Raw genomic sequence first — 25,244 nt, 5'->3', positions numbered from 1 at the left:
TCAGAAAATGGTATCCTTGTCATATGAGAATTCCAGCGTGGCAAAGACAAGTAGTCGTATAATTTGATTAGGTTATCAGTGGCATAGCAACAGGTTAAGTTAAGCCACACGAACCGGTCTCTACCAAAAACAACATTCCTGAGCAGTTATCATTCAGATAAATGACATAGAAATTTACGCATTTGGTAACATGAAATCTCTTTGCACTCACAAATTACATGCTAATTTGCCAAACACAAGCAACCAACTGGTGTATAAAGCAATAATCTCTGCTCTTGCACAGAAGAATGCCTGGGTAGTTCAGTTTACAATATAGTATCATTGGCAATCTGCAATCGTAGAGTGGAAGGAAGGCTCTCCCATGTCAAACTCCTACTTGACAATTTCAACTCCGTACAAGTTGAGTTAGCTGGATTGGATTCCTATTTGAACCGAAAATCCTTGCCAAATACTATATCTTTCCAAGTTTGGGTGGCTGCGGAAAAAGTTGCATAAGATACTGATATGCACAAACGTTCGAAAATAATACAAGACTCTAAAAAAATACAACAGCTGATTGTTGATATTTACCTTCTTAAAATTCATTTTTGATGAACCACTTCCTGAAGCTCTATCAGCGGGTTTCAATATCTCAAAGGAACATACAAGAGAATCATCAACGCTTAACAATGCACCAGCATTGTCAAATTCCCCACCGTAATTTGGAGCAGAAAATATCGTGACTAATCTTCTTTTAGCAAAAAACTCATATCCATCCTCCACAACCTATTAAGAAAATAGGAAAGTAAAATGAGACCTTGACCAGAGGAAGTTGGAATAAGTAACACATAAAAGACAAAGGTTAAAGTAAAAAAGCAGGGAAGATGAATGCCTGTAAAAAGTTGGACAGAGACAGATCTAGACACAAAATGCATGTCAGATAAGGTAAGCGTACATAGGCTTTAGTCATTTAAAGAATAATAAAAAAAGTACTACAACGTAATTGATGCTAAATGTCCTAATTGCAATCCCATATCTTTGCAATGAATATCATGAGTATTGTTAATAATAATATAAAAAATCCATTAATTGTAAATGAGCCGGTTGATTTCAAGATGTCTATTGATAATTGAGACGAGAATAACCTTTAAAACTTATTCTTTGAACTTTTCCAGTTAAAAGATTGCTAGTTAGCTTTATGAGATCATGAGACACCATATTTTCTTCTCCCCTTTCTTGACTCAAACAATTGATATAGTTATTTCTGAAGAAGTTAACAAATTCCAGAAGGTGAGAGCCAACAAGTGAATTGGGTCTTCCAAAGTTTCATCAATCAATTAGAATCGCTCCTATAAGAATACCACAAATATGGATTCCCAACTTCTATTCTATAACCTGTTCAATCTGCAAAAATGAAATGAGAGGTTTACCTGATGCCCTCTGCAAACAAGATCAAGGTCATTTTTATCCAAAAACTCTGCAACTACATCAGCTCCAAAAGTACATGAAACTCCTCGGTCACTCTCTGCCCAGCCCTCAATGCTAGCATCAGGATCAGACCAAAGCAGATCACATAGGAGACCATTATCTGGAATTTCAGTAGGCCTTTGAATCTCCCTTATTTGATCTAAATTTTGTAATTCTGGAGAGAGTCCCCCATGCATACAAAGTATTTTCTCGTCAATGAGTGCAGCCACTGGCAAACAGTTAAAGCAGTCTGTAAATATCTTCCATAGCCTAACATTGAACCTCCTTTTACATTCATCATAAAAACCATATATACGGTTTATCTTTGCTTCTTCATGGTTTCCCCTCAAGAGATAAATTTTGTCTGGATATCTTATTTTGTAGGCCAAAAGCAAACATATAGTCTCCAAACTTTGCTTCCCTCTATCCACATAATCCCCCAGAAACAAGTAGTTTGCCGCAGGAGGGTAGCCACCATATTCAAAAAGCCTCAGCAAGTCCTGGTACTGACCATGTATATCACCTGCAAGAGAACTGCAACATTAGGAACAAGGGATTGAAGATGGGACATTATTGGATTTTATATCCTAAAATGCACTCCCCTCAGCCAAAATCCCTTATCTACACTAGAACACGAAGTACATCCACGGTTTTTATAAATGGACCGTAAAACCTGTAAAAGATTAGTTTTCAGCAAAATATCAGACAGAAGGAAGAATGCATTCTGAAGAAAAGCATCAAATTTTAAAACATGACAAATATCTGTTTCTTCCGGTCAGTTTTCATTTAATAATTCATTAAATAAACAGGGCGCATATGATGGTATCATTGTCTTCCTTGATTGACCAATGTTCTAAATTCCAAAAGCCAAAGTTCCTTTTTTTTTTTTTCAGAGCTTGTAAGCAATTTTCCTTCACCTTCCAAAACAAAAACAGACATCCCCTGCAGATTTTTAATATATAAAAATATATATTTAAAATAATTTCCCCCTTTTCAAGCAAGGCAAATCTCCTCCCGTGAGGATACCTATGGTATGTAAAAAAAAAATCTTCCTCACCGAATGATCATCTAAATTGTGGTGGTTACATATATGGCAACAATCACGTAAAGAAAAGAAGCAAGCTAATAATAATAATAATAAAGAAGAAGAAGAAAAGGAGATAGATAATTGGACACGAATAAGAAAGATAAGATTTGGAATATGAAAAATTGTTGGGAAAGTGGAAGAGAGGTGGCTAACCGCAGACGCGGATGGGAGCACGAAGGTCGAGAAGAATTGGCTGAGAGAGGAAGATTTGTCTGGCGTTGACGCAGAGTTGACGGATCTCGGACTCAGAGAGCTGCACCTGTTTCCCTCCTTTCCCTTCCAGAAGCCTTCTTATCACATCATCCAACACCCCCTTGTCCATCATCCCCTCCATTGTCATCATCATCATCTTCTTCTTGTCAAGCCAAAGAAACAAACAAACAAGGGAGGAAGAAGATAAATAAACAAGGAAAATCAAAAATTAGTTGTGGGATAGATGGACAAGATGGCCCAACCGTAACATACACACAAACAGCTTTTCAGGTTGCTTTTATACTATGAATATGATCTTCTTGTTCTAGGAATCAACGACCGTGATTGGTCCATTCGTCATCATTAATAATGTATGAGTTACTATTAGTATTATTTTTATTTTCGGATTTTCAACTCGACAACATCCAAGGTGGGTGGGTTCAACTCTGATTTTTCTTTATTGTAATATTTTTTTTCCTTTTTTCCGTCTAAAAATCGCTGCCCAACTCACTACTCTTTATTCGGTTGAAACCTTCAACGCAGGGGACCAAATGGCGCGTAAGAATATCAGCCGCTTCTCAACTCATCATCTGCCACGTGGAATCCAATCGTTGGTCAAATATCGGAATCGCCAGGGATGTTCCAACCTTGTCTTTGGACTTCGCCGTTATCCCATCCATACGCACATTGCCCCCCCCTTTCTTTTTATTTTTATAAAATAATGCTTTTAATAGCTGAGATTTATTTTTAAAAATATGAAAATTGATTGTTTCATACCCATATATTTTGGACAACATAGCTATTAATACTATGATATATTCTACAGTTACTTGTTAGATTTGTTCATTTGCAAATTACTACTATTATTCAAATGTTTAAGTTCATTGCTCAGGTTGGGGACAAGAAGGAAGCCTAACAATTATAGGATCATACGGGTTGTTAGCCCTACTCGTGCATGCTTCTAGAGACAAAGAAACTGAAAACCTACCCGTTTGTACTTGCAATGCAATATGAATAAACCATGTTGTTGATAACTAATAATTCCTCCATCCCATAATATTTAAGGTCCTAGTTCTTTTTTTTTTTTTATATGTGAATCAATCAAAACTGATAAATAGATAAAAAAAAGTGACAACTTTACAATATCAATTTTATAATCATTAATTCATTTATAAATTTTATTATTCTTCCTCCTGCTGAGGCGTAGTACTCCAAAAAGGGGAGGGTAAATTGTTTGCCTTGAAAAAGAGTGTCTTGAGGATCCTTGGAACCATGTGTTCGTGATTCAACACTGGCTTTGGAAGGCTTTTAACCTTTTTGAGGACCACTACCACTTTCACAGTCTCATCCTTGAGCCGGGCCTCTTCGTAGTTGGATGCTCCCATTTTCACCGTGTCTCCTTTTCCCACCGTTGGTCCCTTTGTAGATTCTGGCTTCTTTTTGTAAATTACATAAACTGTGAGCTGGGTTGAGCCCAATTTCAGCCCAATCAAATTTGGTATCTGTAATTACATATTATGATCCACAAGATTCTATATATAGCAAACTCATTATCCACCCAAAATTAACTTTTTAGAAAAATCAAGCTGGATATTCAATTACTAATTTCTGAACATTCAACACAAAACAACCGTTTGTCACTTTGAAATTAATGATTTATATCGTGCATAAATTTGAAATAAATATATAAGCTTACATGATTCCATAAATAAACTTAACAAGGTAAAAAAGCGTAATCATATATTTTTATGTACTTTATGAATACTTTTTTTTATTTTAAATTATTTTGTCTTTATTATGATAGTGAACATGCCTTTTGATAAGAACCAGGGAAGTGACTAATCGGTGATCATAGCGTGTAGAATGTTAGAAATATTACTATTAAATTTCAATTACATTGGCTTTTAATTGAATAAGTTACATCACATGTTGGGTTCTCATCTATGCATGGTACAATTGTATCTTGTTCCTTTGCCAAACTTTATGTCATTTTCCTACTCCGTGAGTTTTTAATAGCAAGATAGAAGTGCGCTTTATAAGAGAATATAATACAATACGTATAATAACATATCTAATTATCTTTAAAAAGAATCCAATCGAATTTCAACGAGGGTAAGACACAACTTGAGATGATACCATTTCACAAGAAAATATAAAATCAATATATCGATCAAAAAGCCCTTAACCAAGTCCAGGTGTAACCTACTCTTTCTTTTCATAGTGACCATTAAGTATGCTTCATTTTGATAAAAACATTTACTGGGGTTAAAGTGGCTTTTAGACATAGTTCAGAGAGAACCATCATTAACACATTTTGATCATAATCAAAATGAAGCATTGGAATTAGAGCTAGCTTTTCTAATACTGAATAATTAAACGGGTAAAGGAAATGAATTAGCATACTCCAATGAAGAAATCTTTGACGTGTAAAGAATACAATGTCCAAACGCCAGTTCAGAAACATGAAAAACGATAACAGAAATGGCATGTATTCCACGCTTTTTGTCTGTATCACCATTTTCTGTCACACATCATAGTTGAAAAAAACAGTAAGATAGTGTGTAGTTTGTCCGAACATAGGCGCAATATATAATATATTTCACAAAATGAAACTAACATTTTTGTTGAGTGCGTAGATTTTTTATCTTTTTAATTTTTTATGACTGTTGCGTAGTTTATTATTTGCATGAAAAACTGACGCTTACCATAATAGAGGCGAAGCATACATGATTATAGTTAAACCGGAGCCAAACATTCCTAGAACACTAAGCTGGATCGCTCCATGGAGAGCGAAAAAGAGTTACTGAAATGACTGTCCCAAGAAAACCGACGTCCAAAATAGCCACCAAAAGTGCCGTCTTAACCTATATAAATGTACACGCACAAGGACACCAAACAGGTACTAATTAAGTAATTAAGGAAGAATTGGAATAACTATATATAAACAATAAATTGGCACGATTTCTATCTACCAGATCACAATTTTTTTTAAAAAAATAATTAAAGAAACTAGCTTCTTATAATAAATTTAATTAATGACCTTCTGATCTTGAGGTGAATATACGAGGAACAAAATTATGTACATGCAACGAAAGACAGCACCAGCACCATTTACTATAGCGATTTGGAAACCACCAGGCTTAAGAACTCCATAAGAAGTCCACAAACTTGTGCACAAGAACGTCGTTATATATGGAGCTCCCTTGTAATTCTCTGTTGATTTTTTCTTTACCACTCTACAAAACGTCTTGCTTTTCATTTTAAAAAAACGAAGTGAAATCAATAAAAAGAAAATGTGAATCCTATTAATAATATTTGCTTTCAAAATATTGGAGACTGGAGTATACATTAATATCAATATAATTCATTTTATTACATGGCATAGTGTGATAGTACACATACATGGGAGAGGCAAACACCAGAAGGGATAATACAGTGCCTGCAAACAGATCAAAAGTTGATTTTTTTTTAAATCTTATGAAACCGAAGCTTAAGATAAATGCCAACAAAAGAGAATAATTAATATGGAAAATAAAAGACGTATATATAGGACTTGCCAATAATGCCAACAGCAAAAGTCAAGCTGGCCATGAAAGAATTAGACATTGGTACGGTGAAGAATAGATATAAAAAATGAAGCTCGGATGAACATAGATTCAATAAATTAAGCTTGTTTTATGATATATGCTGTAAAATCCTTGCAGATTCCAACATATTTATACATCCATCGGAGGCAATTTTTCTTTTGTATTTTTTTAAAAGTAAGTGCATAATCACCAATATCTATTTGGACAAGGACATCCATCTTTGATCAATCTGATTCTCCGGTTAACATATATGAGTATTAGATATCAATCTGTCTTCCTCTTAATGCAAGTAGAAGTAGTATGAAACAAGATAGGTGATAAAGCATTGAAATAGATATTGGTGCATTCTAGCTGGTCATAAAGGACCTATTTCATGGGCTTCGTGGAGTTTCATTCCCAACAATAGAACAAATTAAATTAATTTCTGATACAATTCTTAGGTGGACAAAGGCTGCTTGCATTCAATACCAACTAGTTCGGCTAGACTTTCTTTTCTTTTCTATTTCCTCTCCTTTTCTTAAGTGATAGCAGAGAAGGCACAGTTCATTTAGATATATAGTGCTGTGAAGGATTTTAGTTGATGTTTTTCTCCCGCACCTCAATAAAATATTCCATCATTTTCAAAATAATTCTCATTTAAAATTTTACACAAGTATTCAAAAATTATTGAATATTCTTAATTTTTTAAAAAATTCATTTGATTATATTATTTTTTAATATATTAATAATTTTACTAATCAGAGATGCCAAGAATAATTACTTCTATTTAAATATTTCAAAGAAATAAATAACTAAGGGGTCTAACATGTAAAATTCTTTAAGTGACAATTATTTTTACCTAAACATAAGACAATTATTTTAAATTGAAATTATATAAGTAAATTAATATTTAAAACCCATAAGAAGAAGCACAACTTTGATAATTGCAGCATTGAGGCTAATTAATCAGTCAATTATCACTTATATATAGAAGGTTTTGTTACGCTTGGAAATGTGACATAATGTCACATGACATTCATTTTTTTTTTCTATCAAGATTCATTACTTTAAAAAAATCATTTATAAAAATATAATTAAAATAATTTTAGTTAGTATATATAAATTTAAATTAATTAAAATAATTATAAAAAATACACATTTGTACCACTTAGAATATTTAATTGCTACAATTAGAATTTAAAAGGTTAGAATTATGCGATTGTAATACTTGGCAAATCAAAAGTAATTGAACCCATTAAGAAGGACAACAAAAGGGAAAGTTAGCAAAAAAATCTCACCATGTGTCGTGTTAAAAAAATTGAAAAATAAACGTGGTTACAACAAGTCCGGATTGTTTGATCCAACATTATGCTACTTTTATGATTTTAATTCCAAATTTGTTAATTCGGACCTATCCTAAAAATTTATTTTCAAAAAACAAGACAATTAATAACTCAGTGCAAGTGAACTTGAGTAACAAAAATTCTTACACGGAACAAACAAGACAATGTTTCAGGCATGGAGAAGTGAGGAAAACAAGCTATGGACAACTGAGGAAGACAAGGTTAGTATGGCCATTTTGAAAAATTGGGAGGTGCAGGAAGCAAAAAGAGGTGCAGGAAGCAAAAGGCCGCGAAATGGATATATGTTTTGGGCGTATTTGTTTACGTCGTAAGTTTACCCAATCCCAAAACGGAATGACAAGGCCCGGATCCATAAGAAAAACCCTAGCTGCATAGCTTCGTTCTAGTCACGCCGTTTAAATTTGAGGTAAAGCTTTGATAGGAGTGTGCTGTTCCAAGTCCCATAGCAGCGATGGTAAGCGTCTTCTTCTCCATCTGTGTTGCGATCCTATGAATGTGTTGTGTTAAGCTTATATTTGACACTAATATTTGAATTTGTATTTGCACTTAATTTGATACACAGGGAATCGATCTTAAGGCTGGGGGTAAGAGCAAAAAGACCAAAAGAACAGCACCAAAATCCAATGACATCTACCTCAAATTACTTGTCAAGGTCCCTTTCTTTTTGCTATTACCTTCCCTTATTTATTGTAAATGTGAACTTTAGATCTGTTGTGTGATTTAGTTTTTCACGACGATGATGATAAATGTGATCCCAGCTCATTATGAGACCCTTCGCCATTTGAAAGGTCTGGGAATATAATTTTTTCCACATTTGTCTGAGCCTCAACACACCTTTCTCTCGCACTTCACATGCTGTTGAAATTTTGTCATTTGGATAAAGAATGCTTTATAGTTTATAGTTTGTGCTGCTGCCATAGTTCTACTTTTACTGTGTTGTTTTGTTAGTGTCTTTCTTATGCCATTGTAATGGACTTAAGGTTCCCAGTGATGTCGTCTTTTTTTACCATGCTAATGCTGATAACTTATGATTATTACTTTCATTAAACTGAGGGAACTTGTTCTTCTTTTTTTGATGCCGTGTGTTGAATTTTAAGCACTTTAAGTTTGCTCAAGGTTTTACTAGGTTCAGAAATGATTGTTTCCTTGCTATGTATAAATTTGTTTTTGTATTCAGGTCACATGAATGTTTTCTTATTAATTATTATGAAGCATGTATTGTATGATTCTGATTAAATGTTACATGTTCAGCTTTATCGGTTCCTTGTTCGAAGGACTGGCAGCAATTTCAATGCTGTTATACTCAAGCGCTTGTTCATGAGCAAGGTTAACAAGCCTCCAATTTCTTTGTCAAGGTTAATTAAGTATACAAAGGGGAAGGTATGCCTCACTCTATCTTTATATATCTCAGCACTGAATACTAATTTTCTTAAATTTTGATTAATTGTAGTTTACTCTGATTTTTGTTTAATGTAGGAGGATAAAATTGCTGTAATAGTGGGGACTGTAACTGATGATATCAGAGTATATGAAGTTCCAGCATTGAAAATTACAGCACTCAAGTTTACTGAGAGAGCACGTGCAAGAATAGAAAAGGCTGGTGGTGAATGCTTGACATTTGATGAGCTTGCCCTTAGGGCTCCTTTGGGACAGAATACGGTATGGGTGGCTAACAATATTGACCTTTGTAATTTTTTGGACGGAATTGTTAAGCCTTACTACTGTGGTTGTGTCAGTAAATCTAATATTGGTTCTTGCTCACATTGTTGAATGATATTTTTTATGACACCTTCAGATTGGAGAATAGGTGTCTATTCTTTTGCTGGAATCCCAAGTTTACTGCCATACTACTGTAGCCTCTGGTTTAAATAATTTTTTCTTGGTAGACTTCATAGATTCACCAATGGTCATAACGTTTTGAGTTTGATTGCTTAAAAGAGTAACTTTTTTTGTTTGTTGGCATGCATTGTTGGAATATTGTTCATCAAGCTATGTGTGTTAATATACTCGGTATATATTATCTTATATGGGATCATGAACTTGGGTATGTTGAGGAGCAAGCTTTTGGAAACATAAATTTCATTTTATGTTGTTGAATGCAGGTCCTTCTTAGAGGCCCCAAGAATGCTCGGGAAGCTGTGAAACACTTTGGTCCTGCTCCTGGTGTGCCACACAGCCATACCAAGCCCTATGTACGAGCAAAGGGAAGAAAGTTCGAGAGGGCTAGAGGAAGGAGGAACAGCAGAGGATTTAGAGTTTAAGAAATATAATATAACTTTGTTCTATTTTTTTTTTTTACAATTGTTCACTTCTGAAATTAAACTTTTTGCTCTAGGCGTCGGTGACAGTTTTTATGATATTTCTGTTCTGATAACATATCGTGGCTCCCATGTTTTACATTGACGTGTATTACAAAAAACTAGCATTTGATTTTTTGATTCCCCTTATTGACTATTGAGTGGCCACTCTTTATAATGTTGCACTCCCTGCTCCTTTTCAAAACATTTTCTATTTGTGTATTTAGTAAGCCACTCCACCTTCATGGAGAGTTTAATTGAGTGTATTTTCGGTGAGATTTTATGGAGAGTTTGTTTGGTGATTTTTTCTCATGGGTATTAATAAATTTTTGCGTTTCTGGGGTTTAAGCCCCTCCACCTTCACAAAAAATAAAAATTGACGATGGGTTTGTCTTCCTTGGGCATGTATTTTGCCTAAGCTCATCTTCGAAAGCATTTGGATGTGTAATAAACTGAATTGAACTATTATAAAAATGAAAATAAACTTGGCACATTCACTGAGTAGTTGCAGACATAGAGTACAAGAAACGAAGCTACCAGTATATAGTTTATTATTTCACACAATACAACTTAAGATTAGGAGATAGGCACTTGAAAATCAAACTGCAAAGAATTCTCCCCAATCTCCATCACAGATTTATATAAGAGAAACTATATATTAGGCAGTATTGAAATATCACGTTCTCAATTATTTTTTTTACCATACACGATCAAATGTTATTAATGTTATTAATTTTTGAAATAAATTTAAAAATTCATATAGGCACAACATAAAAATTAGTCCAGACCACAATCACTTGATGGTTTAGAATTTACACTACCTCATAGTTTCTCTCTCACACACGCTTAGGGTTTAACTCATTATTTTGAAACCCTAACCAATTGGCTGATTTGACCTGTTGGATTGGAAACCGATACATCCAAACTAGCTCAAAATCGTTAAACCTGTTTAAAATCAATAAAATTTGGTGGATTCATTACTTTAACCGATTTTTTTTTTTAAAAAAATTCAAAACAAAGTTGTTTTGGTTTAAAAGAAATTATTATAACTTATGACACTTTTAAGTAAAATTTATTTTTTATTATTATCAATTGATGCATATTATGTTTTTTTTTTCAACATTATTAGGATATTATATTAAAATATTAAAAAAAATATTTTATTAAAATCATTTAGATCTTGATTGAACCATTGAGGCTTAAACTGATATATTTATGGGTTTAATAATCGGTCGAATTCTAATAATATTGGTTTAACTTGTATCAAGGGATCTCACACAGTTTCCTATGACAAGACAAGTACAGTGTGATTTGCCTTACCGTGACTTTTTCAATACTATTTGTGTCAAATTTTATAAAATTTAAATAAAAATAAAAAATAAACAAATAATTTACATTTTTAATATTTAAATTCTCTATACCCCGATATGTATAGAGTAAAAACTAGATTCACTTATTCTTATCTCCACGATTAACCAGTATGCATTATACCAATTTTAGTGTATATGAATAATGTATCAATTAACATTTAGTTTATACATGGAAATGACACAGTTGGAACTGATGGAGTAAAAACTAATTAAAACTGAACACTAGCCTTCCATTTCATTCCAGTTCTTTCTAATAAACCCAAAATGGATCAATGCATGAGCCATGAATATTATTGAAAGCACAACATAATACGATTGCATGACAAGATTGAAAGTTTATATTATATGCTAAAGTTTAGCGGGTAGAATATATACAAGGTACACACAACACAAGCAGCAGGGAAGTTGATGAATATTCCTGCCCATCAAAATATGAAAATAAATTGCAACTGCGGTTTTGACTGTGAAGGAGAGGGACACTGAGGCAGACGTATGCCTTAACCTTTTCGGGGCGAAAGATGCAGAGGTACCAACCAATAAGGGCAACAAGATCAGCCACTATGTGGAGGAACAACACCACAGGGCCTTCTCCTTTCTCTGCTATATGCATTTTTATGCCATTCACTTCCACTGTCCTGTGCTTTATTTCCTCCATCTCTCTCTTTACAAACCGATATTCATCTTTTACAATGATCGATCTATTCACACACTTCTTCTGTTTATAAAGGTCTTCTCTTTTAAATTTTGCTGTTCTCAATTTTAAAATAGCTGTTGCTAAAACTTTTTCTATTTTAAAATGGTACTTCAATTGTTAATTTTATTTTCATTATAAAAATGTTTTTTTAATTATAAATATATCCGTATTTTTCCTAAATAAAAATTTAAATAATTTTATCTTTTAAACTTTAATATTATTCACCATAAAACTATTTTTAATGATTTAAATTATCTAATTTAAATATTTACCATAAGTCTCACTAATATTTATACTATCCTCTAATCTAATAAAAGTCATTCGGTATTTGTTTTAAATTGACTGATTATGTAACTAATTTTATACTATCCCCATATAAAAATACACTAATTCAAAGTAAAGTTTAATTTTTATATATTATCAATATAACTAGATTTGACTATATTTGTCTTATAAAAAGTTTTATATTATTAATTAATTAATAATTATATTTTTTATAAAAATTAGTAAATTTACTATAAAAAAATAATTTCTTGTCGGATGAACGTAACATTATTTACTCATTAAGTCTGTGTTTGGTTTTTAGTGGAAAATTGATTTTGGATGTATTTTTTATTTCACGTTAAAAAAAGTTTAAAATTAATTATAAATTCTAAAATTTTAAATAATTTCTTACTTTTGCATTAAATCCAAAAATCATGTCACTTTAAAATTAATTTTAACAAAAATTAATTTCATTCAAAATTTATTTTATCATCCTCATCCATACACATATTAAAATATCACACAGATATATATAGGAAGTCTCTTAACTTTTTCGAGAAAAAAAGGTGTTTTTTTTTTCCCGAAAGCAAACGTTGATTTCTTTTGGATGGGATATTTTTTGGTGTTTTCTTTGAATAGGATGTGAAGTGTGGGGTGTTGTTTTTACGACGTTACGTATGTGTTTGGATTTACAATAGTCAATATTAGAATTAATTTTACTTCTATAGTCGAATGTAATTTTTACTAAATATATGTTTAGTTCTTATTAAGTTCAATTGATTTTTTTTCAAAAAATCAATTTGATTAAATATTGATAAATTTTTTTTGTAGTGAATAGAAAATTTTACACTAGTTATATCAAATATATATAGTTTGAAATACAAAGGTTCCTTGAAATAAATAAAAAAATAATCATTTTGCTGTTGAAAAAATCCAGTTTGAAAGGGAAAATATTCAAACATAAATTGCATTATTTTAAAATAAATTTTACAAAATTAGTTTTATCGAAAGTTAATCGCACATGCACTTATATTATCACTCATATAACGGATTAGGATTAGGCTAACGGTGGAAAGATAGAATAATATACATGCAGGAATTTTAAATACATATGATGAGACACAAGATACCAGATTTGATCATTTGGGATGGACACAGATGATTGAGTTAATATGAAGCATCAAACTCGTACGATGTTGTTTGTTCGTAAACAACACGCAAGCCTGTTTCACGTGTCAAATTATAAAGGATCAATCAGTTACAGCTGGAGAGGTAGACTTCTGTCTCAATACCCTCCACAACGGCCACGTCCGGATATGTTAGGCTATGACCAAGAGAAACAAATATAAAACTTTTCTTCTTTAATATATAATGACAAAATAAAGGAAAAAATAATTTTAAGAAATATAAATTTCGTCTTCTATCTAAATATATTAATTCAGAATTTTATTTTCTTCTCACTTTCTTTATGTTTTTTTTATATCTAAATATATACATTTTCTCCCGTTGGGTTTTAAAAGTTTAGGTTCGATTTCAATTTCGTCAAATTTAACTTGAAAATGATTGAATTGTGTGGGGTGTGGGGTATATGGATAATGACTTTGCTCATTTTTTTCTTTGTTTACGCTTTTTATTACTTTGATTAAAATTTATTTTAATTTAGTTCTTATTTAAGTAAAAATAGTAAATAAATTATTCAGAACGTCAAAAATATATTTAGATGATTTTTATACATGCTATGTTAATTAATGGAGTACAATAATGCTAAAATGTATTTATTTATGAGTAAATAATTATTTTTTTTCCTAAAAATGTGAAGTATTGACAAATTAGCAAAGATGAAAAATAGTAAAATCGTCCATAAAAACAATTCATGGATCAAGTTAATACCGAACGTTTGGATCCATTAGTAACAAAGTTTAGTTGATCAATATATTTCTCTCCAAGCTGGCCTTCTAGAGCATATCCATGTCACAAAGAAGTGAAGAACTAATTTAATTTGAAGCGAAAAAATTGCAACGATAACATTTTTTTTAACTCGTTTCTCTTAATTACATTCAGCAACTGTCTTCTTCTTCTTTATCATCACCGTTATCTCCCATTTCCCATCTCGGCTTCCTCGTGTTCATCATATGTCAACCCCTTTTTTCAAAACCCTTTTATCTTCTTCATTACCCTTTTCTTTTGATTTTGATTTGGGTGATTTTTAAGTGACGATGGGTGCTACACCATTGTCTGATCACAATTATTGATGTTAAGGAAGATGTGAGCTTTAATGGGCCTCTATGTTACGATGAGACTAGGGCCCTGTTGTGAATGTCTAAAACTGCAAGAAATTTAGGGAGACCTTTTACACTTGTATTTTGCTAAAGCCTAAAAGGTATGTTATTTAATTCAGTTAATTAAATGTGTGGGACTGATGAAGAGGTGTTACTGAACCTAATTTTACTTTTGTTTGCAGGATGATAATGCAAACTGCCTTTTTTTTGTTTGTCTAGATAAATGAAAGGAATGATATCACATAACTCTATTAAAAAAAAAACTATCACATAACTCTTTCAATATAATTAATTAGTTGACTTATAATTTATTATTTATTTAGTTCTTATTTTTTTTGCTCTCTTTGTCTCATAATAATTATCACGTAAAAGAAAAAATAAATATCAAAATAACTATCGTTTTAAATTTCTTATGTAACACTGGTTACTCTTTTAATGAGAAAAGATCAAACTCTAAGAAACTTTACTCTTCCCCAATCATTGATCTTCTTAAAATCTAACTTATAAGCTTACAGTTCTAGTAATTTTGCCAAACATACCCTGTCTAATTACAAGGAGTATTCATTCTAATCATTTGACATAATTATAAAAGTTGTTATTCTCTCACTAGAGTTTAAGATGAATAGATATTAACTCTAAAAAACCTTGGTCGTCAAACAGAAAATATTTTTTTCTCACTTTATGCTATAAGATATTATAGTTTTTTTAAACTTTAAAAAAATAATTTTAAAATAAGTGTTTTTTCTATAAGTATTTTTATAATAAACATATAAGATATGCTTCTTAAAATAAGTAGAATTTTTTTAAAGCAAAAATAGTTTAGATAAACATAAAAAAAAATTGTTTTTTTAACAAATAAATTTAAACAAATTGGTTAATTATATCCAAAGCATACCCACGTATTTGAAGCTGAATACAGATATTTCAAAACAATTTATTGATGGAAATATGCTATAACTAATTAATGATTGCATGGCAAGATCGAAATTTTATTTTCTGAAGTTTTAACGGGTAGGTACGAATGTATTATTACACAGAAGCATCAAGGTTGGATGGATGAGGTTGTCTGCAGATAATGGACTCATCAAAAATCAAAATAGATATCTTGATACCTTAAAGCGCAACTTCAACTAATTTACACGACCCCTGTGACCGTGTTCCTGAATCTCAGATCATCAAAACTTGTTGATGAAATCGTATATGTGATTGTTGATTTCCTCGGCAGCTTCTAGATTATTGAAGTGAGCTACTCCTTTCTGCACAACCACTTGTAAATTGGGCACATCTTGTTTGAAACCTCCACTGTGGACATACTCCTTCATGCCTAGCGAGGTGTATACCATGTCCAACTCACCTGTTATGTATTTTACCGCCACTTGGATTTGCACTCCAGTCCATGGTGCCGTCAGCTCCCAATTTCTGCAAATACATACAAATATTAATTATTGTCATCCCTGTCATGTTTCTCAAACATTAATAATTTAGATTAGTGTCAAACAAGTATTTACAAGTTCATATTTCGGTAATAGTTCAAGGGTCCAGTGAAGCCCGATTTCTCATATTTGGAAACATAATAGGCAAGATCATCGTCTGTGAGCCAAGAGGGTAAGGTATCATCAGACATATTCGGATTTAATCCTGTTCCAAACTCTCCTTTGGGAAAGATTGGAGGTCCAGGTTTGCGAATTGTAAGGATGTTTTTGAGAACATACTCTGTGCCAACTTGAGCCATCTGAGCCTCCATTTCCCCTGGTTTCTGCAGTGACACAGTTTGAAAAATATTATTCCCATCAGATCTACCATTATACTACATTCTTCCTTCATTTCACAGAAACAAAGATTATGCGATTGCTGAATATTAAATTATGTGCAAAGGGAGGGGTTAGCTAAAACTAAAAATAAGGAAAATGAGAGAAATAACCTGAAATCTGCAGATATAGTAGTCTTCTCCATACATAGCGCGCATGCCATCGACGGTTCTGACGTTGGGGTTTCTGCGGATGAAAGGAACACTGAGGCAGACATAGGCCTTCACTTTGTCAGGGCGAAACATGCAGAGGTACCAACCTATGATGGCTCCCCAGTCATGAGCCACAAGGAACACTTGCTCTGCACCAAGAGAATCAATAAGCGCAACGAGATCAGCCACTATATGAAAGCATGTGTAGCTGTCTATTGAAGGTGGTGCATCGGTGTCACCGTAGCCTCGGAGATCTGGTGCCACCGCATGGTATCCGAGGGAACCAAGAGCCACAATCTGGTTGTGCCAACAGTGCCAGAGTTCGGGGAAGCCGTGGAGAAACAACACCACAGGGCCTTCTCCTTTCTCTGCAATGTGCATTTTTATGCCATTTACTTCAACTGTCCTGTGCTCTATTCCCTCCATCTCCCTCTCTCTTTGCAGAGCGATAAAACTACAATGATAGCCACTCGGCTGAAGCAATTAATAAGATAGAATAATCATAGTTTAAGACTAGGCAAAAATAACAAATGGAGTTTCTTTTACAAATTATTTACCTAGATGAGTCTGTTTTGAAATTATTTACTTTGTGAGTTTCTTTTTATACTACAAGGCGCTTTTCCGTTGGGCGCATTCCTCGAAATGGGCTAGGAAGTGGTGGTCTGTCAGGTGCGACCACACGTGGTGGTCTGTCAGGCGTGACCACACGTGGTGGTCTGCTAGGCACTTCCTTCCACACCTCCCTATAAAACCCCTCCTCCTCTTTCGTTCCATTTGCACTACGAAATCGTTGAAGTGATTTACACTCAGTTGAGTCTCATTGTTGAAGTGCTTTATACCGATTAGAAATTTTGCTCAAAACTAGTAAATGTTTTTATTTTCGATATATTATGACATTATTTAATATTTATTCTGTTGATGATAATATTGATTATATTTTGTAGGTGCATAAACAAATTGACACGGACAATAAATTTATTGTAACTTTGTTTATATTTTTTGTGTGATAATAGTAATTTATTGTAACTTAATAATTTAATATTTGATTATAATTATGTTTATTTATATATGTTATATTTGTTTGTTGATGACAATAATTATTTATTGCAGTAGTTTTTATGTGCACCACATTATTACTATTATTAGTTAAGCTCATAATTATTGATATTGTTGATATATTTTTTTAATAGCCAAAATTTACGTAGATGTTACAAATAAATGTCGATTCTTTAACATATTTATGTGTCATTCACATTATCTTTATTTATTTTAAAAACATTGCACAATAAGATCGAAACGTTAAAGTGTCTGGCAGACCAGCACGCGTGGTTGCGCCTGGCAGGCCGTCACGCCTGGTCGCGCTTGGCAGACCACCACTTCCTAACCCATGTCACGTGTCGCCATTTCGGGGAACACGCCCAACGGAGAAGCGCCTTGTAGTATAAAAAGAGACTCACGAGATAAATAATTTCAAAACAGACCCATTTAGATAAATAATTTGTAAAATGAACCCCATTTAGTATTTTTGCCTTAAGACTATGCCTGACTATCTTGTCCATTAACGACAATGCGAAATGGTACCCTCCTTTAAATTATCAAGTGATACACTGGGGGATAGAATAATTTGTTTGGATTTTTTTAATAAACCTTATAAAATATCAAATGATCACCCTAACACATTAAGTCAGATTATCAAGAGGTTTTAGGAAATACTTAGATATAGAGTTTGATCAACACACAGTGGAATCTTACAGCGATCACGAACAATTAGTTTAATGACTTTCTTCAACTAAATCACCTTGTTTTTTATGCGACTTTTGTTTTCTCTTCAAATGGGGAGAGGAGAAATTGTTTCTTGATTTGGTCTCTTGGGGACCATAATCATGCCTTAGATTTTAACCTATTAGGATTCTCATTATCCCCTAATGGGTCAAACTGGTTTCCGGTCATTAACTTCATATCAATTTTCTGTTGGCAATCTAATGGGTTCATTGAATTAGATTACTTTATATTGAACTCATCTAAATGTAAATAACTAATATATATGTTATAATATAATATGTAACCCATATTAATTAATCAGGAATTATAAAAATTCCTAACAATCTCCCACTTGGCTTCATATTAACCTTAAACATTTATATCACAAAATTTTTTAGGCGTGCAACTGTGTGTTATTTATTTTTAGACTCCTTTTATACAATCTGGTCCATCTCATATAGCAACAGGAAACCACTACAGTTTTCATCACAATTCAGCGTGACTAAGCCACAATGGTCACCTCTGTTACTTATACTCGATGACATAGATCAAATATGGATAAACGGCATGAAAATTACATACAATATGATCTTAATCATTTATATTTTCAACTAGTCCAAACTTTATTCTTTATAGAGATCAATCTAAATTGCAATACAAATATTGCACACAAAACAAGCTCATAATAGAATGATAAAACATAAATGAGACTTACACTAAACTAAGATATTGCTAGGAACTACACCCATATGAGCGGTGTGCTCATGGAAACTCTAGGTACCATACCTTTAGTAACTAGGTAAGCTAGCATGGAATCAATCCCTATATGTTCTATGGAAACCTACATATTTTGAATTCTTTCCTTTACAACTAGAAACTTGATGTCAATGAATTTTGACTTGATTGTACTCCTATTGTTGTTGGAGTAAAGAACTGCAGAGTTATTGTCACAATAGATTTTCAATGGTATTTCAATGTCATCGACCACACGCAAACTAATGACAAGGTTTCGCAGCCATATCCAATGATTAGATGCCTCAAAACAAGCAATGAACTCCACAATCATGGTTGAAGAAGCTACAAGAGTCTGTTTAGCAAACTTCCAAGAGATAATTCCTCTAGCCAACATATATATGTATTCAGAAGTAAAACGTTTGCTATCTTGACATCCAGCAAAATCAGAGTTTGAGTATCCGATAATTTTCAAATTATCAGACTTCTAATAAGTAAGCATGTAACATTTTGTTCTCTTCAAATAACGCATTACGCGTTTCAGTGCCTTTCACTGCTACAATCAAGGATTACTCAAGTATCTACTTTCTCAAGTATCTACCCAAAAGTGATATCCTCCTTTAAATTATCAAGTGATACATTGGGGGATAGAATAATTAATAAGATGCCTGACGTTGAATTACCATCCATGTTAAATACTTACTAATATTGTCCATTAACTCCGTTTGTGTTGATTGTTGAAGTTCCAATTTTATAATACACGGAGTTTGTTGTAAATGACTAAAGATTCCTAATGATATGCTTTTTTTTTTTACCACGCTCATGTTTCATTTTTCAGATAAAAATAGAGAATTGGTTTCTCGCTCCCAAAAGTCATGCCCATATGATCGAGCCTCTCTAAAACCCACTTCAGAACAGTAAACCAAACAATGTCTTGCCTTAATTCATGTGATTAAACCAAAACAATTGCTATAAAGTCTACTAATATATATCTTTATCTTTCCACTCTTTCAGTTTCATTGTCCACCACTAAAACAGTGTTTTAAGAATTGTAAATACGACTAATTTGTCAACTTATACCAGTCGTAGTTACTACCCCAGTCAGTAATTCATGTAACAAAAACAAAACCAACATTTCAATTAGCTTCGGGAGTACAGGGATTACCGTCTATGTGGCAAACTGCGAACATTCTCACGAAAACATATTTCTATAATGGCACAATCATGATAGTACAAATAGAGCTTAAACCAATGAGCCTGCAAACTCAACTAAGAAACACGGCGAGTAGCAGAGATCATTATTTAACTAAACTCAAATTGAGCAGCTAGCGCAAGAATTAACTAAGCTGATAGCATCAGAACTTGTTGATAAAATCATAAATGTGATTAGTGACATCCTCTGCAGCTTCTTGGTTGTTGAAGTGAGCCACCCCTTCCTGCACAACCACTTCCTCCAAACATGGCACATCTTTCTTGAAAGCGCCGCTCTCTATATAGTTCTTCATCCCTAGTGAAGTGTATACTGCATCCAAATCACCTGTAATGAACTTCACGGGAACTTTGACTTGAACTCCAGTCCATGGTGCTGTGAGTTCCCAATTTCTGTGTATAGATATAATGCACAGTAATAGAATAAGCTATATTGAAACAATCCTGCAATTCACATTGGAAAAAGGTACTTACAGGTTGAGATTTCTATAGTAGTTGAGGCCCCCAGTTAAGCCTGTCTTAGTAAATTTAGAAGCATAATAAGTGACATCTTCTTGTGAGAGCCAAGTGGGAAGAGGCCTTGAAGGATCGGAATTGGAACCTGCTCCTTCTTTGCGCAGGATTGGTGGTCCAGGTCTCCGACTTGTTAGTATGTTCTTGATTACTTGTTCAATGCTATTGTTGGCAAACTCAGCTTCCGCCTTGCCTGGTTCCTGTCACAAGGATTAACCACAACATATATCAGAACTAGGATCAACTTAATAATTATCAGATAACTTTCACTCATAATCTTGATTATGGTGTGAACCAGAGAATAGGAACAGTCAAACTCCATTTTCCAACTTACGCTGCATGCATTTTTCACCAGCTTTAAACAGTTTGATTAAACCCATCCGAAATGGATTTTTTCCTCTGTATCCTTTTCTTTTTGTTACTATTACTCTTAATTAAATGGGAGACGATCCCCAATTGCGTCAAGATTGCAGAATCAATTTCACATAAAATTTAATTTTGCATTTATAACTTAATCCAAAGTCACAGTCTATTATCACCTACAGGCTACAATTCTATAGATTATTTTTTTATATTATCCTCCAATAATTGAAATTTCAGCTCAGCAATCAATACTATCCGACCGTGGAGAACAACACCTAACGCAATAAAGTAACTCCATCTAACCTTTTGTACTTTCCACTTTTTCTAATTAAAAAGCCCAACAGATGACCGTACATAGAGGAAGCTAAGAGTGTACTTGAAACCCATAATAAATATTAGCTCAGTGGTTTTAAATTCCAGATCTTTTTGTTGTCAATGAGGATGGAGTTGACTTAAATTGCAGATCTCATAACAAAAATAAAAATCCAAATCTAGTTAAATTGGTGAAAGGAAGCACCTGGAATCTGCAGATGTAGTAGTCATCTCCATATAGGGCCCGCATGGCATCAACGGGCTTGACTTTAGGGTTTCTAGGCATGAAAGGGACACTGAGACAAACATAGGCCTTGATTCTGTCGGGGCGAAACAAGCAGAGGTACCAACCTATGACAGCCCCCCAATCATGGGCTACGAGGAAGACTTGATCCACAGCAAGTGAGTGAATGAGCGCGACGATGTCAGAAACTAAGTGGAGGATGGTGTAGCTGCTGATTGAAGCTGGTGCCTCGGTGTCTCCGTAGCCGCGGAGATCTGGAGCCACGGCGCGGTAGCCGAGGTTGCTGAGAGCCAGAATCTGGTGGCGCCAGGAGTACCAGAGCTCCGGGAAGCCGTGGAGGAACAAGACCACGGGACCTTCACCTTTCTCAGCAACATGCATTTTTATGCCATTCACTTCAACTGTCCTGTGTACTATGCCTTCCATCTCTTCACTGTCACGCTTAACTCTTCTAACTCATCTTATAAATAGACGGGGTGGATTCATTTTGGAAAATTTTATATACTAGTATATATTTTCTGAATTCATTAAAATTTTCTAGCACGATCTCAATTTTTATGTGAAAACATTTTATTTTTTTCTTAAATAAAGTTTTAATTACTCCTTATAATTTGCTTTTAAGAAAATCATATATGTTAAATCTTATTATTTAAACCCTATAGTTTTGAGAAGTTGAGTTTCAGTTCTTAATACTAGCAATATGCCAAAACACATGCCTTGTTAATATATTATCATTTGCACCTTTATATATCTAGAATATTAATAAAATTAAACCTAAATAGAATACAATTATATGGACGAAAATCAAGACAATATAAAATTATAACGACTAAAATTTAAATTTAAAAATTATAATGAAGACAGAAACAATTATTAAGGTCTAAAATCTAAATTTATGAAACTATGAAGACAAAATATTAAAGTATATACAACGCGAAAACCAAAGACAAAAAACAATTAAATATTTCTACCAAAGTGAGTTTCCACCACAAGAAATGTTTAAAGAATTCCCAATATGACTACTTTGCCTAGCTACCTGATATCTGAAGCAAAATGTATTGAAATGGAATTGGAATTCGAACTATTAATTCAAGCAACAAAAGCAAAAATGAATCAATTCTTTGACTTCAGGAGAACAAGAGATATATAGTCTACGGTTCCAACTTCTAAACGAAATATATTTTGCATAATGTTTCTCGATTATGACTTAAACCAACGAACCTATTTGACAATTAGTTAGCAAATTAAAAGTTGATATGCTCAGAAGTTGTTGATAAAATCATAAATGTGATTGCTGACATCCTCTCTGCAGCTTCTTGGTTGTTAAAGTGAGCCACCCCGTCTTGCACAACTACTTCCTCCAAATTTGGCATATATTTCTTGGTTCTTCATATTCCTAGTGAAGTGTATACTACATCCAAATCACCTGTAATAAACTTCACTGGTACTTTGAGTACTTTTGCTCCAGTCCATGGTGCTGTGAGCTCCCAATTTCTTTAAAATACACACAAGTTGATTGAGTTATACAAATACAACCAGTAAAATCATTTAACACATGGACGTCTATAGTTATATGTCACATGGACAAGTACGTTTCGCATTCAGTGTGCAAAAGAGATTAAAAGGAAAAATATAAAAACTTACAAGTTGAGATTTCTGTAGTAGTTGAGGCCACCAGTGAGAAGCCTGTGTTTTCAAATTTAGAAGCATAGTACGTGAGATCTTCTAGTGAGAGCCAAGTGGGAAGGGGCATTGAAGTATTGGGATTGGAAACCATTAATTCCTGCCTTCGGCAAAATTGGTGGCCCAGGTTTGCGACTTATGAGCACTTTTTTATTACTTGTTCAGTGCTATTTTTGGCTAACTCACCTTCTGCCTTGCCTGGCTCCTGTTTTATGAATTAATAAGGTAATATCAGATCTAGGATTCGTATTGGATAAACCATTAATCAACTTTTCACAGTCTCCATTAATCAACTTCATACTAAATATGCTGTTGCTGGTCCGTATAATATATCACTTTTTTTTAGCTCTGTAAAAATTTTAAAACAGTCCTTACAATTTTTTTTAATCCTTATTATATATATTTTTATTTTGAAATAGTTCTTTTGAATAAAATCATAAAATTAAAAGCAAATTATTAAATATGCTACTATTACAAGAAAAAAACGAGAAAATCTGTGTTTTAATTTAAAATAATTAAAACAAAACAACAAAAACTAAAATAAAAAATGTATAAATATCCATTTTGTATATTACAGAGAAAAAAATGTAATTAAACCTAATCAATTTTGTATATAAAATCTAGTCCAAGGACAAGTAAATTATCACTTTAGAAATAGTTAAAAAAAATATTAAAATATATTTGTAATCCTTGATATATATTTAATTTTGTTTTTAATTTATGATAAAAAAAATAATTTATTCCCTGATATTTTTTGAAAAAATTTATTTTTTATGCCTACTATTAGATTTCACATGTTGAGGACATAAATTTTTCAAAATATTATTTGTGACTTGTGGTGGCTCAAAAATCTTCAAGAATAAATCATGAACATTTAACAAATATGGTCATCATTTTTAAATTAAAAAATTTCAAATATTAGAAAACAAGTACAAAACAAATTATAAGAAATTAAAAACAAAAATGAGGTATATCATAAATCACATACATATTTTATCTAAAAAAATTATCAGTTTGTAATTAATAATTATAAGCTTGAATCGGTTTTACAAGAAGTGAAAGAGAAGAGAGCATGTATGCAGTTAAAAAAAGCAAATTAAATGCCCATAAATGTTTCGATGTCACCCACTATGTGAAAACATGTGTGCCAGAGATCAGGGAAGCCGAGAAGGAACAACACCACGGGACCCTCTCCTTTCTCAGCTACATGCATGTTGATGCCATTCACTTTCACTGTGCCTTCCATCTCTTGTTAATTTCCTTGCTGTGATGTCTAACTCTAATCTCACATTATTATAAAATACAAGAGGTGGATATGGATTTGTTGGAAATGTGGTGGAGACAACAATGAGACGAGTAAGTGCACATTGCAAGTTGGGACGGGTGAACCAGTCCCATTTATTACCCTGTTTGCCTTCCTCACTTCAAACAAGGTTCTAATTCCACGTTACGAGATACTTTGAGAGGGCTTGAGAAGAAAAAAAATATATACAAATATGATAGATTTTATAATGGGATAGAAAAATAAAGAAAAAAAAATATGACTAATGAATGATATTAGTAGAATATGTTTAAATTAAGAAGATGTTTGCATATTGCTGTGAAACAATTTTTTATTAATTTTATTTTTTTGAGAAATGTAAACACATGATAAATGAGTATTTTTCTCATAATATAATTTATTTTATACTCAAGTATTAATGTTTATTAAGATTTAGGCATAGGAATATTAAAAAGAAATATAATTAAATATTTTAGATTTCATAAAAATTAGTATTCATTTCCTAACATGTCTCTTATTTTCATATTAATTATATTTTCACTCATTTATATATTTATTTCTTGTTTTTTCACTTCCCTGTAAATGGTTAAAGATAAATTAGAAAAAAATATATTTCATTTATATTG

The 25,244-nt window shown here is 32.7% G+C and overlaps 5 protein-coding genes, 1 non-coding gene and 2 pseudogenes across 7 annotated transcripts; 3 read left to right on the top strand and 5 right to left on the bottom strand.

Annotated features, from left to right (window-relative positions):
• Positions 1-38: 38 nt before the first annotated feature.
• LOC114407576 (serine/threonine-protein phosphatase PP1) lies at positions 39-3,012 on the bottom strand. Its single transcript, XM_028370729.1, has 4 exons — positions 2,687-3,012; positions 1,410-1,969; positions 571-765; positions 39-475 (listed from the first exon to the last, which is right to left on the bottom strand). The coding sequence occupies exons 1-4, from the start codon at positions 2,880-2,882 to the stop codon at positions 452-454; spliced, it is 975 nt and encodes a 324-aa protein (XP_028226530.1). The 5' UTR covers positions 2,883-3,012; the 3' UTR covers positions 39-451.
• Positions 3,013-7,986: 4,974 nt separating this feature from the next.
• On the top strand, positions 7,987-10,137 carry LOC114407575 (60S ribosomal protein L18-2-like). The gene is made up of 5 exons (XM_028370728.1): positions 7,987-8,109; positions 8,218-8,307; positions 8,907-9,035; positions 9,132-9,314; positions 9,758-10,137. Exons 1-5 carry the CDS (start codon positions 8,107-8,109, stop codon positions 9,914-9,916), a joined length of 564 nt encoding a protein of 187 aa, XP_028226529.1. The 5' UTR covers positions 7,987-8,106; the 3' UTR covers positions 9,917-10,137.
• LOC114407932 lies at positions 8,382-8,485 on the top strand (annotated as a pseudogene).
• Positions 8,636-8,714, top strand: LOC114407934. The gene has a single exon (XR_003665742.1). It is a non-coding gene; the product is annotated as a small nucleolar RNA snoR53Y (small nucleolar RNA).
• A 1,500-nt stretch (positions 10,138-11,637) lies between the features above and the next one.
• Positions 11,638-12,058, bottom strand: LOC114405572. Its single transcript, XM_028368039.1, has one exon. It carries the CDS (start codon positions 11,975-11,977, stop codon positions 11,678-11,680), a length of 300 nt encoding a protein of 99 aa, XP_028223840.1. The 5' UTR covers positions 11,978-12,058; the 3' UTR covers positions 11,638-11,677.
• A 3,453-nt stretch (positions 12,059-15,511) lies between these two features.
• Positions 15,512-16,998, bottom strand: LOC114407573 (epoxide hydrolase A-like). Of its 2 annotated transcripts, none has more exons than XM_028370726.1 (3): positions 16,481-16,998; positions 16,272-16,315; positions 15,512-15,978 (listed from the first exon to the last, which is right to left on the bottom strand). In XM_028370726.1, the coding sequence occupies exons 1-3, from the start codon at positions 16,943-16,945 to the stop codon at positions 15,735-15,737; spliced, it is 753 nt and encodes a 250-aa protein (XP_028226527.1). In that variant the 5' UTR covers positions 16,946-16,998; the 3' UTR covers positions 15,512-15,734. The 2 variants fall into 2 exon arrangements, with proteins under 2 accessions (XP_028226527.1, XP_028226526.1); XM_028370725.1 differs by having other exon boundaries at positions 16,068-16,315; positions 16,481-16,971.
• Positions 16,999-20,120: 3,122 nt separating this feature from the next.
• LOC114407574 (epoxide hydrolase A-like) lies at positions 20,121-22,113 on the bottom strand. The gene is made up of 3 exons (XM_028370727.1): positions 21,615-22,113; positions 20,696-20,934; positions 20,121-20,614 (listed from the first exon to the last, which is right to left on the bottom strand). The coding sequence occupies exons 1-3, from the start codon at positions 22,077-22,079 to the stop codon at positions 20,368-20,370; spliced, it is 951 nt and encodes a 316-aa protein (XP_028226528.1). The 5' UTR covers positions 22,080-22,113; the 3' UTR covers positions 20,121-20,367.
• Positions 22,114-22,733: 620 nt separating this feature from the next.
• Positions 22,734-24,679, bottom strand: LOC114405332 (annotated as a pseudogene).
• Between the last annotated feature and the right edge of the window lie 565 nt (positions 24,680-25,244).

Source organism: Glycine soja, chromosome 3 (assembly GCF_004193775.1).
Source record: "Glycine soja cultivar W05 chromosome 3, ASM419377v2, whole genome shotgun sequence".
Classification (NCBI taxonomy): Eukaryota; Viridiplantae; Streptophyta; class Magnoliopsida; order Fabales; family Fabaceae; genus Glycine; species Glycine soja.
Note: the sequence above shows the minus strand (reverse complement) of the source record. Positions and strands in the feature narration are given on the sequence as shown.

What these genes read in the sequence shown, in the direction of transcription:
- LOC114407575 (XM_028370728.1), top strand. An exon ending in ACCTCAAATTACTTGTCAAG is followed by an intron (nt 8,308 to 8,906) that starts GTCCCTTTCTTT and finishes TTACATGTTCAG; the next exon opens with CTTTATCGGTTCCTTGTTCG. An exon ending in TTAAGTATACAAAGGGGAAG is followed by an intron (nt 9,036 to 9,131) that starts GTATGCCTCACT and finishes TGTTTAATGTAG; the next exon opens with GAGGATAAAATTGCTGTAAT.
- LOC114407573 (XM_028370725.1), bottom strand. Translation starts at nt 16,945, where the DNA reads ATGGAGGGAATAGAGCACAGGACAGTTGAAGTAAATGGCATAAAAATG. An exon ending in ACTATATCTGCAGATTTCAG is followed by an intron (nt 16,316 to 16,480) that starts GTTATTTCTCTC and finishes GTGTCACTGCAG; the next exon opens with AAACCAGGGGAAATGGAGGC. An exon ending in TATTACCGAAATATGAACTT is followed by an intron (nt 15,979 to 16,067) that starts GTAAATACTTGT and finishes ATGTATTTGCAG; the next exon opens with AAATTGGGAGCTGACGGCAC.
- LOC114407574 (XM_028370727.1), bottom strand. Translation starts at nt 22,079, where the DNA reads ATGGAAGGCATAGTACACAGGACAGTTGAAGTGAATGGCATAAAAATG. An exon ending in ACTACATCTGCAGATTCCAG is followed by an intron (nt 20,935 to 21,614) that starts GTGCTTCCTTTC and finishes TCCTTGTGACAG; the next exon opens with GAACCAGGCAAGGCGGAAGC. An exon ending in TACTATAGAAATCTCAACCT is followed by an intron (nt 20,615 to 20,695) that starts GTAAGTACCTTT and finishes ATCTATACACAG; the next exon opens with AAATTGGGAACTCACAGCAC.
- LOC114405572 (XM_028368039.1), bottom strand. Translation starts at nt 11,977, where the DNA reads ATGGAGGAAATAAAGCACAGGACAGTGGAAGTGAATGGCATAAAAATG.
- LOC114407576 (XM_028370729.1), bottom strand. Translation starts at nt 2,882, where the DNA reads ATGATGATGATGACAATGGAGGGGATGATGGACAAGGGGGTGTTGGAT. An exon ending in TGCTCCCATCCGCGTCTGCG is followed by an intron (nt 1,970 to 2,686) that starts GTTAGCCACCTC and finishes GTTCTCTTGCAG; the next exon opens with GTGATATACATGGTCAGTAC. An exon ending in CAAAAATGAATTTTAAGAAG is followed by an intron (nt 476 to 570) that starts GTAAATATCAAC and finishes CTTTTTCCGCAG; the next exon opens with CCACCCAAACTTGGAAAGAT.